This window comes from Podarcis erhardii (assembly GCF_964252035.2).
Source record: "Podarcis erhardii genome assembly, chromosome: 3".
Lineage (NCBI taxonomy): Eukaryota > Metazoa > Chordata > Lepidosauria > Squamata > Lacertidae > Podarcis > Podarcis erhardii.
The window spans coordinates 29,305,260-29,325,856 of NC_138507.1; the positions used below are offsets into that span (position 1 = coordinate 29,305,260).

The 20,597-nt window shown below is 42.7% G+C and overlaps 1 protein-coding gene across 1 annotated transcript; it reads right to left on the reverse strand.

Moving 5' to 3' along the window:
* Window positions 1-1,832: 1,832 nt before the first annotated feature.
* YWHAQ (tyrosine 3-monooxygenase/tryptophan 5-monooxygenase activation protein theta) lies at window positions 1,833-20,083 on the reverse strand. The gene is made up of 6 exons (XM_081857452.1): window positions 19,882-20,083; window positions 18,164-18,551; window positions 4,501-4,624; window positions 4,191-4,354; window positions 3,289-3,384; window positions 1,833-2,896 (listed from the first exon to the last, which is right to left on the reverse strand). Exons 2-6 carry the CDS (start codon window positions 18,455-18,457, stop codon window positions 2,837-2,839), a joined length of 738 nt encoding a protein of 245 aa, XP_081713578.1. The 5' UTR covers window positions 18,458-18,551; window positions 19,882-20,083; the 3' UTR covers window positions 1,833-2,836.
* Window positions 20,084-20,597: the final 514 nt, after the last annotated feature.

Consider the following 20,597-nt stretch of genomic DNA (forward strand, 5'->3'; position numbering starts at 1 on the left):
CACATCATTATTCCCATTTTCTACAATACATGCCACTTAGTAGTGGAGTATTTACGCCACAAAACTTGACAAAGCTTCCTCATCCCCACGCTTGTCATAGCCATCATCAATGACACCAAATATGTGGACTCCACCAATATGCTAAACTTCACATGCCGTTCTACACTGTAACAGTCACCAGGGTGTACACTTAAAAGTGGCACAATTTCTCTGTGTACAGCAGCACACATTAGTGACTCCAGCATATGCTATAGCCATTTGGCCCACTATGGAGGTGTGAAGTCACCAATTATAGATTCTCAGTAAGTTTATTGTTTCATGCATGTAATTTCTAAACCTTTGTTTAACCATCCCCAAGCTCCATTAATTTGTGGCTCTCCCAGGGCAACCCTACAATTGTAATACCTTAACAATTGTAATACCTTAACGCTTTGTGATTAATCTGCCATTATTCTGCAGAGGGCCTTCTCTCAGTAGTGGCGCCCTCCCTGTGAAACACCCTTCAGATGTCGAGATAAAGAACTACCTAATTTTAGAAAACATCTGACCGCAGCCCTGCATTGGGAAGTTTTTAATGTTTGATGTTTTACCATGTTTTTATATATGCTGTAAGCCGCCCAGAGTGGCTGGGGAAACCCAGCCAGACAGGCAGGGTATAAATAATAAAATTATTATTATTTGTAGCCTGCCTACCAAAGCAAAATTGCTCAACTGGAACCCCAAGTGAAGCAACTAGACAGAATATGGGAAAGAAAGGGAATGTTGCAAGTATTCCTTTTCTGAAAATACTTGTCTTTAGAATACTGGCACCTGATTGAGATGACAAAGGGTGTTAAAGAACATACGTAACAAAAGCTGAAGAGAACTGCAGTGAGGTTTTGGTTCCAAAACAAACAATATACAGGACACAGGATATTTGCCTGTGTACGTATTGCATGCATTTAGAACCTTTCACAACCTGATCCCACGTTAACATGGAGAGCACCGCTTCTTACATTGTTGAGTACCATTGTCCAGAAGTTTAAGAGCAGGCAAAGAAAACCAGGGTATTTTCCTCAATGGAAGAAGCTTCCCCCCAGTCCTCCCATTTTACCTTTGAAAGGCAGAAAGGAATACGTATTTGTAGTTTTAGCTTTGGCTCACCCAGCTATTTGGTTCAATGCAGTTTTGTTCTTACTGGTTTAAATTATATATGTTCACCACCTTGAGTGTATTTGCAAGGTGGCCAATTAGCAGTCTTAATAAATAAAATTGAGTGGCCTAGCAACAAGAAGGTCCAATCAGCTGCACAGCCAGCATGGCAAAACTATGTGGTAAATGGTCCAGAACACCAAATGCAAGTGTATGCGGAACAGTCTTGGGATAAGCATTTTCCCCATGACCTGAGTTCTGCCTGTTTTACGCCACAGTATGTTTGTCTGTTAAAAGCTACTTTTAGAAATGCTTCCATTTAGGGTCCAGGTGATTGGTCTGATGCTGAAGCATTCCTAAAGCTAATTAAATGTGGCTCTAGGTAGGAGGCCCCTGTCAAAGCAGGTAGTATTTTCAGAATGCTTCAATTTACCTGTATGAATACCTCTTGTAACAGTAGCATTGCAATGCACTATACATATGTAAGAGAATGCATGCTATATGTTAAAAACTTTAGTGAATGCAGAACATCATCTCACTTCATGCAATGCATCAGAGAAGTGCACACACGCCTACAAACACACACACACACGATGCAAGCATTACAGGTTTGAAAACTGTTCAGTTACAGCCTAGTAAAACAGTTTAGATGGGATTTATTCCTAGACGAAGCTGCATGCAAATGTTACAAAGCCCAACAGTTTAGTGGTTTATAAAATGTAATTTTATTTAATGTTATTTTGTTACATAGGGCATTAACATTTTCACAAGGCTTTTTTGGGACTACAATCAATGATTAGCAACACACAATAGTGGTCCATCTATCTAAGGAACAATCACTGGACGAACTTGACACCTTCATACATGTGCACAAATCTGCATGGAAAAGTTTTATACTCGGACATATGACCTCTTCCCCCCCCCCCCGCCCCCATTCCAGTGTTAAGAAATGACATGCAATTTAGTCTGCCAAAAAGGCACTCCCTGTATTCTGGCAGTAACATGCTGCTTCTAGTACATAATCAAGTGAATACCAGAACTACAAAGGCAGGAGTGTAAGTGAAATTTTATTGGGAGGGGATAGCAGTTGAACAGCAGCAACTGAAGAGTAAGAAGAATCCCTGTATTTAAAACACTCAGTAGCTCCTGCTGTACACACATATAGGAAGCCACTCTGCCATGCTTCCCATTTGGCCCAAGACACCCCAGATCCTACAGAAACGAATACACAGTAGCACGGGAAAGTCAAATCACCAAGAAACCCCTGCAGAATAAAAAGGGAATGTGGAGAATTGAACTGTGTTGAACACTCTTTAGTTGCATTAACTACATTTTCATTTCATCACTGTAATACAAAAAAAACCAAAAAAAACCACCACAGTTGCTTGCAGGAACTGGTTCAGATTTCTTTTTAAATACCAGAAACTTTAGTCCGCTACATAAGTGTTTGGAAGTTACTTATGTTTATATGGAAATTAAGCCAGTATTAATACTTTTCTACAGCAGTAAACGCACACCAGGAAGGCCAGGACAAAACACAAATCAAGGAATGGAGTTTTCCCAAAGCTGCAGTGTGAAAAGACTATAAATTGATTTCCATACACATGGATGGCTTCTCTTTGCTATAGGAAATCCAAGTGGAGCTATAAGGAATGAGACGTGTAAAAAGGTTTCTTGAGAAGGGGAATGACACTCCATATGCCGTTTAGTTTTCTGCACCTTCTGCAGCATCACATTCTTCTCCTGCGCTGTCTGATGTCCATAACTGGAAAGAAGAACAGCCATAATCAGGTATGGTTCACTTGCAACACCATTCTCAATAGCAGTCTGGCACAAAAGTAAAATCAGTGACTTGCTTCATCTGGTAAACTACATAAAAAGCAGTAGTTTTACTTGCACCTTATTATATTTCTAAATATATCTGTTAAGTCTATCAAGCCTAGATGTACAATCTCCAATTTAGTAATGAGCAATATTTTTAGAAGCAAGAAGTATTATCAGAAGTGAGATATTCTCAGTTTTACATCCATCACAACCCCAGCTCACAACTCCCTTTTAATAAATGCAGCAGGAGTACTACTCCAAAAACCTAGCTGACACTATTTGGGAACCCAAAGTCTAAGCACAATGACTGTAGAAAGACCAGGCACATCTTACTGTGAGGTTGTCTCTAAGCAACTGCATGATGAGAGTGCTGTCTTTGTACGAGTCTTCATTCAGCGTATCAAGTTCTGCAATGGCTTCATCAAAAGCCTAGGAAAGACATTCAGATTATTCTTACACTTTAGGCAAAATAACCCCCCAAAGTAGATATGTTTTTAAAACAAGCCATCAGATGAGGTATTCCTTCAGAAGTTTAGGCTGTTTCTTTTTTACATAAATTGCTTTGATATAGGATAAACAAGATTTGGTTATCAGCATAGTCATTGTACAAAGCCTATTCTAGAAGACATTTCAGAAGCAAGAGAAGTTAGTACTCAGTGAACATTTCCTGCTACATGTTTAATGTACAGCAATTTAGGTTTTCTGTGGGCTGGTATTTAACTTGGGGTTATACATCTGTGGTTGTGTTCAAACATTCAACTCTTCAGAGGAGTATACATGGATGTAGGCTTTCCTTTGGAGAATAATGCATTAACCTTGATGTGGGGAAATACTGTAATGATGCCACTTCAGATCAAACCCAAATCATGTTCACTCAGCTCATGTTCTACTATGACTAAAGGTGCTTATTTCCCAAAGTGGGCCTAGAAATGAAACCCTTGTGAGACAATAACATTAGCCTCTTGAAACAAAAATGTTTTAAGACCAGCCATCAATGATGTGCCTGTTCATAGCTTTCACTGTTAAAATTATTCTGCATGCTCTACCAGGTGACAGAATGCCACAAGGAGGAAGTAGAAGCAAGATCATACTAGCAGTCCCCTGAATGAAGAATAGGTAAAGTGAACACACCCATATATAAAATTTCAGTATCCAAGAAGATAAGCAAATGTGGTTAAGGAGTCCTGCTCCCTTATTCAAACTAACTTTCCCACACACACCCAAAGTCAACTTACTGTCTTTGCCAATGTGCAAGCCAGCTCTGGGTTGTTGAGGATCTCATAGTAAAATACGGAAAAGTTAAGCGCTAAGCCTAAACGAATTGGATGTGTGGGTTGCATCTCTTTCTTGCTGATGTCAAATGCCTCCTGATAAGCCGCCTGTGAATTTTCTATTGTTTCTGTTAAGAAAAAGCAAGGCAAAAGGGATTATGAGACAAACTAGCAGGTTCTTAACATTATCTTCACACACAACATGTAACTATTATTTATAAGACTAGATATACCTTTACTGTAAAGCAGAGGCTTAAATTAATATGGTACTCACGTTTTCTGTCATCTCCACTGGCAACCTCCGCCAGGTATCGAAAGTAGTCTCCCTTCATCTTCAGATAGAACACCTTGCTCTCTGGGTTTGTTGCATTAGCTATTAAGTACTTGTCCAGCAACTCCTAACGAAAGAGGAGGGGGGAAGAATTTTAAGTAATTTCAATAGTAAGGGAAAGGGAAAGTAATATTCTTTGCCATAAATACTACCACAGATGTGTGTTCAGACACAATATGCATGATTGCTAAAATGCCATTTTGATATATTATGCACTAAGTAGACAAAGACCCTGTAGCAAGAGAAATGGTATTTCAATTTAAGAAGTGGCACTGTTTGTCCCCTGAGACTGTCTTTCAAGATGGGCAACACAAATGAAGGATTGAAGTGTTGTAACCAAAATTAGATTTACTTTTTAGACTAAAAACTGAGTCAGGTATGAAGCAAACATTTAGGAATTGTGGACACATGCCCATTAACCCATTCTTTCACTATGACATACATCACTTTCTAACATAAGAGGCTGCTTACCAAAGAAAAATTCATAATCAACAGCTCGCAAGAAAAACAGGTTTTACAAATAAAGTATAGGGTTTGGGGGGGGCGTAGAACTATTCCTAGTTACTTTTCCACTGTTTCCACTTTTGATTAATTCCTTCTCAAAATAAATACCCAAGTGTTGCATTAAAAATTGAAGCAATAGCTTTTTAAAGCACACTAAGTGCTGCACTGAATATAAAAGCTACACCCATCACCTTTGCAGCAAACCACTGCCACCAACACAGCTACAGTTCATTTGATTGTCTTATACCAGGAGATCTACCTGGGACAGTTGCCCAAAGTAATGATTCCATCCAGACACTCCACGATTACTTTTTAAGTATTTAGCAGCTTCAGCCAATCGTCTTACTGCACAAGCCATTCAATATGGTTCAAATAGTTCAATATTCAAATGGTTTATTTTTCAAATAGAAATTATTGCTTTATGTGCCATGCTAAAAAAATTGTGCTGATTTAGTCACAGATCTGTTTAATGAGGGTTTTTTGAATTGGAATGTACAGATTCAATTAACTATTTTTTGCCAACAATATGCATTTCAATTATAGCTGAAGCATAAACTTTAGCTAAAGCCACCCCTACATAAAGGACCACTATGATACATCACAGACGCTCTCTCCCCACCCCCACCCCCCACTAAGCTGCTTTCTATTTCCTCACAGTGGAGAATAATCTAATTCAGCTGTTTTAGCAGATTTAAAGTCACTTCTGCTTTTGATTAGTAAATAGTAAGTTGATGTCTGAAGCCCTGACAAGTCACCCACAGTCCAACTGTATGCACACCATATCCAATTATGAGAAAGAATAGCCAATTGGAACCTTTGGCTATTAGCCTTGTATGTCTACAAGAGAAAGTCTTAAGCAGTCATGCTAAAGTTCTGGTTAACATCCTCCAGAGCTACTAAAGTCTGTGAAACTTCTTTGGTATCAGACTTCTGTCACTGGACAGCCAATTTTTAGGCTAATCAACATGCTGGGTAACGAAGCAGCATGGTCAGAACTAGACACACCTAGGCAAGTTAAAAGAACTTGAGGTAGAGACATATTCTGAAACTAACTTGAAAGAACACACTTATATTTTTACCAGCCAGAAGTGTGACCAGCAAGATAGTCCTAGAGTCTAGAGACTTGAAATAGAAGACCTATTTTCCCTACAGGACACCAATGTCAAACATTTGCTAGCAACATGGTATTTTCATACCATGCTTAATTTGCCACTAAGAGAGAATTTCAGTGTTGCACTCTTCTGATCAGCACACACATTTCAGCTTACCAGATGAACAATCCTTGCTTCTCTTGCCCCCCCCCCATGCTGTTCTAGGGGTGCTCCTGACACACACAGAGAGTTAATTTCAGGGATGCATACGGGAGGAGAGCAGAAGTCCTTGTACAGGGCTGACAGGCCTCATTATTAAATGGCTCACAACCTATGCACAAAATGTTTTGATTCTGAATATGTATCAAAGCTTTCAAGGAATCAGACAAAAGCAGGGAATAAACTCTCCCCTCTTAAATGGAATTGCTCTAAAACTTCATTAAGTTCCACTGTTAATTGCCAAGAGGCTAGTATTATCATGCTACAGCAGAGGGAGAATGGAAGCAGACACTTTTATCAGCTCTGTTGAGACTAGTAACTTTTAGCTCCTCCCCTCCACGAACTGCTTCCATTCCAGCTGGAAGAACAAAGAACTAGGGGGCTTGAGTTTGCTTTCCTCCCTCCCTGTCTCTTCATTTTGTCTCATGCCTTTTAGAAAGTAAAATTAAGAACAGGTAATGTCTTAGGACTCTTAAGCTGCTCTGCGTTTCTGAAGAGCTGCACAAAGATGCTTTAAGCTTCAGAAAGTAGAAAGCAATTTTATTTCTCAATACAGTCATCTTTCCCTTTGATGTTTAGATTAAAGTTTTGAAAATATTGTTTGCATTCAATGCCTGCTTTTCTATGCAAATATATAGTACCAGTATCATTAAATGCAATCTACTGTTAATAAATCTTCTGTTCTACAGTTCATATATTTATTAGAATTAAAGACACATCATATCTTTCTTTCAGAATGTATTCTTCACTACTTTATCGGAATGGTTTGACTAAAGAAAGAAAGCACACAGCAAGATGTTGTCTGGTAATAATATAGCATAAACCATTTGTTCAGGCAAAAGAGGAAGGAGTCTCACTCAGTATAGCCTACAGACTACCATTTTAGCCCAGCTGTACCAACATGGATCTGGCTTTTTGCAAAGAGGTTAGACCTAAGTTCTACATGCAGAGCTACTATAATTGTTATTTTAGCAATTATAACTTTTAGTCAAATTTATGCACTTGCAAAATGACTACTAGTGCCTTTCTGCTAAAGACCGTGCTCCCTGGTTATCACCTCAAGTCACCTAATGAAATGTGGGTGGTTTTTCAACTCATTTTGTTTTTAAATGACGAAGATGCCATTTAATAATGTATATCCTGTAATAACACATTTCATAGGAACAAAGGAAATTGCATTATACCAAGTCAGATCTTTGGGTCAATCTAGCTCAGCATTGTCTAAACTGACTGGCAGCCACCAGGATTTCAGGCAGAAGTCTTTCCCAACCCAACATGGAGATGCCAAGAATTGAACCTGGGCCTACTGCATACACAGCAGACACTCTGCCACTGAGCTATTGCCCTTCTCGTTAAAAAAATATTATGGGAAATGTAATTTACACTCCCTCACAGAGCTAAGAGCATAGAACACAGCCTTACACTGAATCAGTCCAGGCTCAGTATTGTCTACACTGTCAACAGCTCTCTGGGGTTTCAGACAAGAGTTTCTCCCAGCCCTACCTGGAGACAGGTTAAGAGTTCAGACTAGCCTACACTGCCTAATAGTCTACTCAGCCCTTCAATCTGAAAGGGAAGTGACAACTCAGTCTATACCAAATGTTTGCTCCAGCTTTGGGTGATGGAGGTACATCCACAGAAGATATATGCATAGTTATTCCAATTCCATACTTCCCCTCTGATTTATAATCAGTGTCTCGTTGTTGTCTAACCAGATGCAACATCTAACACTTTTGTGTGGAAAGTGTTGGTTAATCAAACATACATGACACAGACAGGTAACAAGGACTAAATGTGAGCAGGAGATGGTAAAGACAGCTAGTCTGGAAAATGCCAAATGTTAACCTCAAGTACAGTAAGCCTATAGTAGCAATTAATAGCTAGGGTCAACTCTTTTCTGCATGTAAAATCAACTAGTCAATTTTATGGACTATGGTTTATTGTAACATACTTCCTGATCTAATCTACTCCTCACTTTCTCTTTGAATCCTCAACAAGTAGCAAAGTTTATTTCAGCTGAAGCATGTGGCAACTCAAGAATGGGCCTTTTCTACAGTGGCTCTCTGTTGCAAAAATGTTTCTCTATAAGCATACCTTTTCGGTTGACTGACATTAAGAGGCCACAGAATGTCCTTGTTGGGGGGGCATGTTATTGGTTTGGTTTTGCTTTATTATGTCTTTTGTGCTTTCGTTTTGTATTTTTATGTTGTGAACCGCCCTGTGATCTGATAAATGGTATACAAACTTAATAATAAAAATAAAATACTAATACCGTACTGTGAGAGGTGTGCATAGTCAACTCCCTTCTCTACTGTAAGCTAGAATATACTAAATTAGTACCAGCACATATTTAATTGCTCCAAAAACACATGACATGAATCATCCCTGTGAGAAACTCTCAAGCCCCTGATGAATCAGATTGCAAAGATGAATCAGCTTGCGAAACTGAACCAACCTCAAACATTAAGTGCTCCAGCAGTAGAGATATGAAGCTGAATCTCAAATACTCTCACTTGAAAAGAAGTCCATTTAAATGGAACTTGTTTCCAAGCAAATATGCTTAGGAACACACCTTAAGTTTAACTAATCAGGGCCACATGTGCATTCTTAACACAACTTAATATTCTGCACTTGGCTAACTGTTTAAGCAAGGAACAAGATCACTTGTTATGATGGCTGCTGTGGGATTTATCAAGTAATTTCTACGGCACCTGAAATTTCAGCAATCATAGCTTACACAATCATATCTTAAAACATATATTCAGCCATAAGAACTAGAAACTACTTTTGTTTGAAAGAAGTCAAATTCTGCCTGTTACTGCATTCTGCGGCATTTTTGGCTCACCTGTGGATCTGACGAACACATGATCCTACTGCCATACTATATATTTCAAAATTGTTAATACAATTATATTTCAAGTGAATTTTGAAGTATCCCCCCCACAATCCAATTACTTACTGCTACTCCCAACTTGTTGGATACTTCTGACCTCAGCATGTCTACATGCAACCCTATATAATAAATTATTATCATGTTGAAATATATTGTGAGATATGTTCTAATGCTTTCATTGTATGGTTTCCACCTTTTTAATGTTGTAAACTACTTTGCTATGTTTTCTGATGTAGCAGTGTTTAAATACATCTTTTACACGTTTGTTTAATGAACTAATAGGTCCCCACTACAGAAATCCACAAAAAACACTTTGGAGAGGTTGGAGAAGAAATAATAGTGTATTGCACTTTAATTCAGCTATGAAGAATGCTTTTGGCATTCAGAATTGTACTCTGGTTCTTAGCACCAAGCTTCTTGATTTGGATGGTAAGTAAAAAACAAGTACTGAAGTATGTTACGATCCTGCATTCAGTCTCAGTGGTAATCTATCCAGTGGTTGACAGTCTTCTCTGTTACCAGGGAGTGATTTGTGCCTTGTACTAACGCATGCAAATTGATCATTTCTTAATTACTAAACTGTAACACCAAGCTCTAACTAGGACACTAATACCGGTTTTTTTTGGTTTTTTTTAAAGGAGATAGCCAACCTATCAACAATGGCAATGGTCTTAATGGGCACATGCAGTGTTCTACTCATGCACCAAGGCTTAAACCTCCAAATAGCTGTTGAAGGTCACGAGACAAAACTAATTTTATTTATTAAAATCAGCAAGGCATTCTCTCCCTTTTCCACCTATCACAAAATGGTTAGCATAAGGCTGTTTAAATCTGTCATAGCATTTCAGTTCATTACAATACTAGCTTACATCAAAATTCCTTTCCTAATCAGAACCTCTGTGCGCACACTGCATAGATTTATTTCTAAACTATTTTTAACTGACTCCAACAATACATTAGTAGCAATGGCCCAATACTGATCCCTAGTTTTAAGCTGTTTCTACCTGCTATACTTGTGTGTTTTATTATATTAAACTATATTTCTGAATACTTAAAATTGTTGCGTATCACCTAAAGAATTCATGTTATGAGGAGATGAACATACACAAATATTAAATTGGTTTATTCTGTCGTTTTATGTTGTTGTATGACATCATAAGGACTGCTACAACAGTGAAAAGGTGAGATATTGAAGGTTTCTTCATGAAGTAACCATATTAAAAATTTAAAAGCACTGGTATATTTAAGCCCTCACTGATTCTCAGAAATACAATTTATCAGTGTTCAGTTTTAACCAACAGGCCTGGGAACATCCTTTTATTCCATAAACATCCTAATTCAATTAAAATAACTGTTACTACATTAGTCTCCGACATCTGAAAATGGTACATAGATACTAGGCATTCCTGCTTGTTGAATGCATTGCGGAACCTGACTTAAAAAGCTTATGATATTCAAGTACAGTGGTACCTCCAGTTATGAACTAAATTCATTCCGGAAGTCCGTTCTTAACCTGAAACTGTTCTTAACATGAGGCACACTTTCGCCTCCCACTGCCGCATGACTTCCGCTTGCATCCCAGGGCAAAGTTCGCAACAAGGAGCATCTACTGCTGGGTTAATGGAGCTTGTTACCCGAAGCGTTCATAAGGAGGACCGTACATAACTAGAGGTTCCACTGTACCCAGATTTTATGTAAAAAAAGATAGAAGAATCCAAGCCATTCACAAGTGCGGCTACCCTTTTTAGCATTGCTCATTTGAATGGAAACTGACAGCATGTTGTTCTGCAAAATATATGAACTCAATTCTCCCACCAATAAGACTTTGTTTGGAATCTCTGGTTTTCTGGTAGATTGTCAATATGTTTTGCTATTGACATTTCAGCACAGAACTTAGAAGACTAGCAAAACTATTGAACAGATATGTGTCAGGGAACTGACATCAGAGCGAGAGGCGGAGGCAGGGCTCCAGAGCGATGCCGGAGAGGGGACCAGCAGGGGGGAAGGAATTCAGCGTAACACCAGTAGAGAAGAGAGGGAGATGGAGGAATTGGAGACAGGTCTCCAAGACCCTTCACCAGAGACTAGCGGGGAGAGCGCTGACACGCCCCTGCCTTCCCCTTACTTGCGCAGACGAGTTCCGCGCAGGGAAAGTAGGAGGAGACTTGGCGTCAAACAGCTCTTATGCTGGAAGAGGTTCAAGAAACGCCCACTGATGGATTCTGCAAGCGACTGACCAGTCACGGAGTGTGAGCTGTCAGCCAAAGCATGGTTGGCCAGGCAATATAACTAAAACTGAAGGCAACTTACGCACAAGTAACCCCCTTACAACCATTACAATATGATCAACAAAATGTGATTGTTAAATATGAAATATAAAGCAGAACATTTTAAGCTGCACAGATTTCACCTACGGGCATGCTCAATTCTCTCACAATAATCACTTAAAAGTGCCCAACCTTGGTTGGAATGAATTCCCTTAGTTACCAAGACATAGTATCTTCTTAACTTTGTAAAATCCACCTAGCTAAAATATGAAGCAGCTGTCTGCTTTCCTTTTCCTGTCTACTCTTTAACAGACCATTTCTACTTACCTGCCTAAATTCCACAGTACATGCCCAACTGAGGACTGCAGTCTGCAGCTACTAGTCACGAAACAGGGGCATATACACAGTTCACTTCTGCAACTGGAGTACTTTCCTATCATCGTGCCTGCTTGGAAAAATGTTTTAAGATAGTTTGCCGCAAGCAGCCTTATCTAAAAGCTCAGAGAGGAAAAATGCATGTGAGCAGAAGACTCCCAGGAAAGATGTCCTTGCACTAAACTTTAGTTTTCAGAACATGAACATTGTTTTTGGGGCAGGGGCAAAGAACCTTTTTCAGCAAAAGGGTCACATTTCCTCATGGGGAAGCTTCTAAGGACCACATGTCAGGGGTGGGTGGGGCCACTTTGTACAGTAAGCTACACACCAGTCAGTTAAAAGTTTTAGACAGACATACACCTCTCCCAGCCTTCATTAAGACAAGCAAGACATTATTAATTCAATGACACACTCCAGCCAGAGAAAAGTACTCAAGGAAGAGACAGAGAAAGAGTGATGAGTGTGGCCTGGACCAAGGGGTGGGGGCTCCCACGGTCAAATATGAGTCCTGGAGTACCACATTCAGGCCTGAGGCCTTAAGTTCCCCACCACCTCATGGTGATCAAAGGATCAACTAATCATGTCCAGTAACGTCAGAAAATGCAACTGTGCCTACAAACACCTGTGTAATTAGTTTTAACACAGCATTTAATGGGCATGAGTCACCGCAACTGCTTAAAGTATGTTCAGTTTCTCACTAGGGAAAGTCCTTTGCTTCCACTATGCTGACTGAACAATGACTTAGCATGCTTTCTGTCTACCTCTGGGTAAACATATATTGTGGGAAAATGATTGCTTGTACATGAGAGCATGAGCAAAGTTCTTATTGTTACAGGGTGATTTCATAGCTAGAAGCATCCTTGGAGCATGAACAGCGCGTGAACAGCTCGTGCTGTCCTATATGATTGGCTAACGTGGCATGGCCTGATGCTCGCATGGTCTAGTGCGAAGGTCCTTATCTGCTTGCTAGAACAAAATTGCTTGGCTTGTATTTTGTATCTTTCTGATTTCACACAATAAAAGCTGTGCTGCATGAGCCCTAGGAGCAGCCATATTTCGGAACCTATTATGGTGTGAGACTGATTTTTCCTTGGATGCCGAGCTGCAACTCGACAATTGGTGCCCCGTGTGACTGCCTTCGGACTTCACGTTGTTTTATTCAGCACTCACCAACACGTCGTTCATCCACGTAGTGGATCCCTGGTGAGTGCTCCCGTGTGATTTCTTTCGGACTTCATGCTGTTTTACAACGTTCAGCCTCACCTCGCCCGGCAGGGCTGCAGACGCGTCGTTCATCCACGTAGTGGATCCCCGGTGAGAGCTCCCGTGTGAATGTGATTCTGGACTACGTTACGGACTTATCAGCACTTATCTCCGCCCGGACAGGGCAAAAGGCGCCTCCCTCATCCTCCTAAGGATCCCTCCGGTAAGTGCTCCCTGCTCTTTTGCAACTCTTGCAATCATGGGAAAGTCTCTCTCTGCACCACAGAAAAAAATTTTTAAAGACCTTAAATTCCTTTTGGCCAGTAACAACCTTGCTGTTCAGAAAGCTGACCTTAAGTCCCTTATAAAAGCCCTGGACACTCACTGTCCCTGGTTCCCCCAGGACGGAAATTGGGAGTTAGACGATTGGAAAAAAATTGGACACTTCTTTCAAAATCATCCTCAGATTGATGTCAAAGTTTTGCATGCCTGGGGTAACGTCTACAAAGCTATGTCGTGCTTAACTCCTTCAAACATTCTTCTGGCTGCCGCAACAGCTTCTTCGCCCGCCCTCCCAGCTCCCGCTTTGCCTGCCTCAAACCTACCTCCTAAACCGCCGGACATTTTTCCTTCGGCTCCTCCTGTCACTCCCCTGCATTCTTCAAATTCTGCAGCACCCCCCGCTCTTCCACCTCCTCCGCCCAAGGCATTTGGCACTGCTTCTACTACTCCTCTCCAAGAATCTCTCCGCGCCGCTGCCCCATTGTTGGGCTTTGATTCTACAACTCCTAATCTCTTTCCTGTGATTGCTCCTGCCGCCCCGGGGGGAGGCCCAGCCCGGCACGAACAGTTTGATTTGAGATTCATAAAGGAAACTTTGTCTTCTGTACCTGATGACAAAAATGAGCGAGATGGCCGTTGGGGCAGCGTCAAACAGGATCCTACAGAGCCTTATGGACAATTTGTTGATCGCTTGTATAACACCCTTAAACGGCAAGTTCAGGACGTAGCAGCCCAAGAAGTGATTGTCCGCCAGCTTGCGTTTGATAATGCGAATGAGGACTGTAAGCAAGCACTACGCCCTTTGATGACAACTCCCAATATAGCCATTGCAGATATGCTTAGAGCCTGCCAATCGGTGGGGACTGATTGCCTGCTAGCCACGGCTTTGTCCACCACCGTGTCTCAGAATTCTGCCAAGGATAAAACCTGTTTTGGATGTGGCGAAGTGGGTCATTTTCATGCGCAGTGCAGATCTATCGCACAGCAATGTCACCCCAGCACAAAGTGCCCCATCTTTGATACAGGCCAGGACTTGTCAATTTTATGAAGCACATCTTAGATCTCACACTGGCCACCCTGGGTATTTGGCAGAAAGGATTTTACGCCTGCTGAACTTCACTTCGTCTTCGCCCAAGGAGACACCAGCGCCTTGCAACCGCATTTTACGCTGTCTGCCTGTGGGAATCTGCCTTCTGACCTCAACCCGCCCTGCAGCTGGAGACATCGCCATATTGACGTGCCCTGGATGGAGTCACCTTCTACAGCTGTTCCAGTGTTTGCTGGCACGTTGAAAGGCCATCTTCGTCTCTACTTTTTCCCTGGGACGCCACTTCAACCACCAAATATCATGACAGTTTTGCTGCTTCTTGTTTGGGAACTGAGCCTGGCTTTGAAGGATGCCCTCGCCGGACCGGCATCGCTTGGATTTTACCCCCCAGATCTCTTCTTCTTTTCTCCTCCCTCAGGAGTCCTGCCCCATGGTGTGTTCCCCTGAGCATGTACAGAAAGCTGTCTTGGAACTATTGTGGACTCTTGGCAGGACAGGGGGTGAGGAGGTTTCAGTGTGTTCCAGTTGTTTCATTCTTGTGCTTTGGCATGGTTCCCGGACAGAAAGCAAGTTGCAATGTGGTTCTTTAGCAGGGCCTGAGAAGACAATGGGCTCTGTTCTCTGCCTTGTTGCAATCTTTTTAGTTACAGCAAGCGGGATATGCTTGGCTAGTGCCTTTCAGCTGCTGAGAAAAATGATTTTGAAATAAATGTCAGAAATAAGTGATGTAGCACTTAAAAAATTTTATGTTTTAGATGTAATCCTTGCTTCCAAAGGTGGAGTTTGTGCCTTGATTCATTTTCATTGTTGTATGTATATATCTGATCAATTGACTAATATCTCTGCTACTATTGATCATATGGAACAAATGATAGCCCATAATCCTTTGAATCCACCTGAAGGTTTTGATCCATGGGAATGGTTGTCTTCTTGGTTACCTAATGGATTATGGTTAAGAAAAATATTATTGATTGTAATTGCATGTATTGCTGGCTTCATTATGGTGTGTTGTTGCATTCAATGCATACCCTCTTTGATTTCCCAATGCACTGCATGGTGGTACCGACCACGGCCTACCACAGGGGTTACAAGAGGAATTTATGTTGCAAAGTGTAGACGCTTAGGCAATGAAGTGTATGATTTGGACTAATGGTCCCTCTTTTCCTCTAATAATATAAACAAAAAAAGGGGATATGTGGGAAAATGATTGCTTGTACATGAGAGCATGAGCAAAGTTCTTATTGTTACAGGGTGATTTCATAGCTAGAAGCATCCTTGGAGCATGAACAGCGCGTGAACAGCTCGTGCTGTCCTATATGATTGGCTAACGTGGCATGGCCTGATGCTCGCATGGTCTAGTGCGAAGGTCCTTATCTGCTTGCTAGAACAAAATTGCTTGGCTTGTATTTTGTATCTTTCTGATTTCACACAATAAAAGCTGTGCTGCATGAGCCCTAGGAGCAGCCATATTTCGGAACCTATTATGGTGTGAGACTGATTTTTCCTTGGATGCCGAGCTGCAACTCGACAATATATACATTTTTATGAATCTAGCAACAACTATACATATAGTTAGCAAACTGAAGGCAGTATTAAACTAGTTTTTGAAGGTCCCTAAACATGACTAAGCATTTAATGAACTGTTAAAGGTAAAGGGTCCAGTCATGGACAACTCTGGGGTTGTGTTGCTCATCTTGCTTTGCTGGCCGAGGGAGCCGGCGTTCAGCTTCCGGGTCATGTGACCAGCATGACTAAGCCGCTTCTGGCAAAACCAGAGCAGCACACAGAAACGCCGTTTACCTTCCCACCGGAGCGGTACCTATTTATCTACTTGCACTTTGACGTGCTTTCAAACTGCTAGGTTGGCAGGAGCAGGGACCAAGCTACCGGGGCTCATCCCGTTGCGGGGATTCGAACTGCTGACTTTCTGATCAGCAAGTCCTATTGACACACAATCTGTTCCATCAGTTTCACTCTTCAATTCTAAGATGTGTAACAAATGACTGCTAACTGATTTTTCTTGTGTTTTCCAAGTATCAACCAATTTGTCAAAATTTGTTACATATCATTAGTTTATACAGCTTTCCAATAGTTCACTGCTCAAGAGAAGTTTAGAGTAGAGCTAGACCTTGGGCCAACAAAATTTAGAATACTTCCTGCACTACTACATATTTAGGAAAATATTGACAATTCAAGTATAACAATTTTACATGGAATAGGATGCACAGGGTTCAAAAGGAAACACCAATATAAATGTCTACATTCGTAGCAAAATAATTGTGTTAAAATAGTGGGGTGTTTTTTTTTTTTAAAGATTAGAACCCCACCCCAAATAGCCATATATTCGACCAGAAAGTTCAAGCTTGAAATCAAAAAGCATTTCTGTACTGCTGGTATGCAATAGAGATGACTAAGGACAGTGGCTGGGATCCAAAGAGCTACTTTAGACACACCCAAGGGCCTGGGCTTGCCTAATGAGATTTTTTACTTTTCATTGAACAGACCCTCATTTTTAAACTCCCCATAACTTCAAAAGTGCTTTGCTGCATAGTATACAATGCTGTCTTTTATTTTAGACTCAAAAAGCCCCCCTTAGGTGCAAGGAATTAAATGTCAGAAGCAAACATGTACAATGTTTCCTACAAAATAAATATGCACTAGGAGTTGAGATGGTGCCCTAAGGATCAAAGAAACACTTTTTTGCAGACAGAAACAAAGCACCAGAGGACATTTGTTCTTCACTGGTTGCCAACCTCCTTAACCCAATCCAAATCAAAATTTAAGTGGCATAAAGTAAATGGAGAAAAGCTTCAAACGAATTCTAATTATCCTAGCCTACCTGCAGATATAGATATAAAAATTACTTTAAATAAATGTATCAAATGACTGCAGATTTGTAACAACAAAAATATGAGTTTAGAGAAAGCAAGTATTACTACTACAGTTATCAGCAACACAGAAGACTCTGGTGGGTCAATTAAAAACCGTACTCTAGATTTGGCATGTCAACTTACCATGATTTGTTAAAAACAAAATAGCTACTTAAAGACTCCAAGACCAAATATGAATGCCTAAAGAGTATTGCCTGTTGCTTTGGACATATTTATGAAACAGACAACCTGTGTTTTCTTCTTCATAGCCTCGTGCTAGCTCTCCATCACTTGCAGTAGGTAATATGAAACTACTGCCAGAACCCATAGAAATAAGAAACAGGCAAGAGCAATGCAAGTGAAACTATTAGAAGCAAAGATTTATTCCAACTATGTTCCAGGAATATCCTCTAATCAATGAATTTAGGATTTAGCATATACTAGCTTCTATATTTCAACGAACAAAGCAATAGATATGACCCCAGAGGAACCTATATGTAGCTTTTTCAGCCTATTTAGTTCATCAAATATAGACTTTTTAATACAAGGCATTATGAGATTGCATTGCTACTGATTACAGATAAAACAGCTTTTGCAGTTCAATCCTCATTCTCACATTTTCCAAGTAACTGTCACTGGAAACCCACTTTTGCAGTAAATTCACTTTAGTCAACATTTGTTTACCTACATTCACTGTTCCTGGCAAGGTATGGCAAAATATTATATTTAAATTCAACATCTTACATTTTAAATCTACATCTCACATAATGCAATTCATCCCACTCCTAGGCCTCAGGCTTCAGCTCAGTAAGTCAGCTATAAATAATAAGGTGAAGTATGCTTAACAAACTCACCAGAACTGTAGTGCAGATGGACTTAAGTTCAGACTCCACTTTCTCTCGGTAGTCCTTGACAAGCTGCATCTTCTTGTCATTTCCGTCAGTTTTCTGCTCAATGCTAGAGATCACTCGCCAAGCAGAGCGTCTTCCCCCAACCACATTCTTGTACGCCACAGAGAGAAGATTGCGTTCTTCATTGGATAATTCAGCACCTTGCTCTGTCACTGCCTTCATGCAGGTAGCCATATCATCATAACGCTCCGCCTGCTCAGCCAGCTTGGCTTTCTGAATCATCTCGGTCTTTTCCATGTTGGCCAGCAATGGTATAAGCAGCAAGGCAACTGATTTAGTAGGGGGAAAGGAACAGCAGGGCCTTTCACAAAGTCAGAAGGCACCTCAAAACCTGGAACAGGAAGAGACGAATATTCTGAAACCTGTACAGTATTCCTAAGGAATAGTTACCAGCCATACAAAAAGCTCCTATAGATTTAGGAAATCCAAACCACAAGAGACTGAGCAACTTCAACAAAGGCCATTGAGAAACAGTCACTAAAAGCCTCAATTCAAACCAAGCTGACAAAAAGATGTACCATTTCTGTCAACCAGGGAACACTAACAGGGCCTGTCGAGATAACACAAGTGGAAGAAGCACTAATGTCCAGAACAGGTGATTAGGCCCTTCCTACCTAAGAGATTTCCAGCACCTTGTGGACAGGAGATGCCAGGCCTTTGGAAATGGCGGTCAGGAATAGTGTAGCATACAGATCCAAGGTGTGTGATGCTGGAGTTGGGCAGTAGAGACTGGTGTGTGCTTTTTTAAAGACCCGAGAGACAAAAAAGATTCCTGTTAAGGGGGGGGGGGAGAGAGAATCCAAACGTTACGTTCTAAAACCACCCACCCACAAACCCCATGCAGTGTTTGTAAGAAAGCAGGCTAAGAAGAGGAGAATGGAAGTGGCGCTATAGGTAACCTACAACCTGGACTTGTGAATGGCGGGTAAGGGGAGGAGGGAAAAAAGAGCAGAGAGAGGAAAGGCACAAGGTGCAGGGGGAGAAGAAGAGGGCGAGCAACTCTTCTCAGGGGCAGATGGCTAAGTAATGCCTGGCAGGCGGGACTGGGGGGGGAAGGAAGATGGAAGAGAAGAGTGCAGAGGCGGAGAAGCCCGGGGCGATTCGCTTGGCGTTGGAGGACGATGATGTGCCAAAAAAACAAAAAGGAAGGAGAAAGGAGTGTCGAACCTTTTGGTGGGGGGGGGGAGATAAAAGGTGGCCGATTTTCCTGGATAATAAAAAGGTGATGTGGGGGGGAGAAGAGAACGACCGATTCCCCCCCTTCCCCCTCCCACGGAGGCAAAGGGAAAAGGCGGCGGCGGCGGCGGCGGCTCCGCGCTGCCTTTGTCCCCGCAGGCGGAGGAGGGAGCGAGTGAGGCGCGGGTGGCAGCCACCCAGCCTCGCCTGCCCTGCCCTCAGCCGCGCTCCCGCCCGTCTCCTTTCCCGCCGTCCCTCAGGAAATGCCGGGGCTGGCTCTGCAGGGCCGGTACGAAATGGCGGAGGCGGCGGCGGCGGCGGAGGGGACGACGACGACTCCGGGAGCTCCGCGCCGCCTCCACAAAATGGACGACGCGGCAGGGATTAGGCAAGGGAAGGCGCGCAGCCAGGGAGGGAGGGAGGGAGGGAAGGGAGAAGCGCGCCTCGCCTCGCCGCCAAGGCCGCCGCCGCCGCCGCCCTCTCACCTGGGTCCGCTGAGGCGCTAGGCCGGGCCGGCGGGCGCCTGCTGGGTCGACTGCGCTCGCTCCGCTCCGGGGCTGGATCAAGAAGGTGGGGAGGAGGAGGAGGAGGAGGAGGAGGAGAGGAGGGAGGGGGGAGAGAGAAAGAGCGAGAGAAAACCGCTCCCGTCTCCAGCCACAGAACCAGCGCTGCTGCTGCTGCTGCTGCTCCCGCCGCTGCTGCTGCTAAAAGGGCGTTGGCACAAAGCGAACCTCTCCCGCTGCTAGGCCCGCGCTCGCCTGCAGCTCAGCCAATCGGCGCGCGCTGCCCGATCCCGTGCCCCGCCCCTGAGCACGGCGCGGCCAATCGCCCTCCTGCGCGCCGCCGCGAAGGTGAGCAGAAAAGTCGCGGGCGGCTGGGAGGGAGGAGGGCGCGCAAGTTCGGTTGGCCCGTGCACTGCTGCTTCTGCAGCTGGGGCCACGGGGTTTCCTCCAATTAGGTCCAGGGTGGGCTGACGTCACTGTCGCCATGGCGATGCTGCTACAAGGCCGCCCCACCACCACCTCTCCTTTCCTTCCCTTCCCCGCCCTTTCCCCGCCTATCCCTTTTCTTTCTCTCTCACGCGCGCGTTCTTCGCTCCTTCCCTGGGCTGGGCGAGGCACGAGACGTTGCGGAAGCGAGGCGAAGGCGTCTCGTGCTGCTGCGGAGGGAAAGAGTGGCGGGAAAGGGGAGAGCAAGGCTG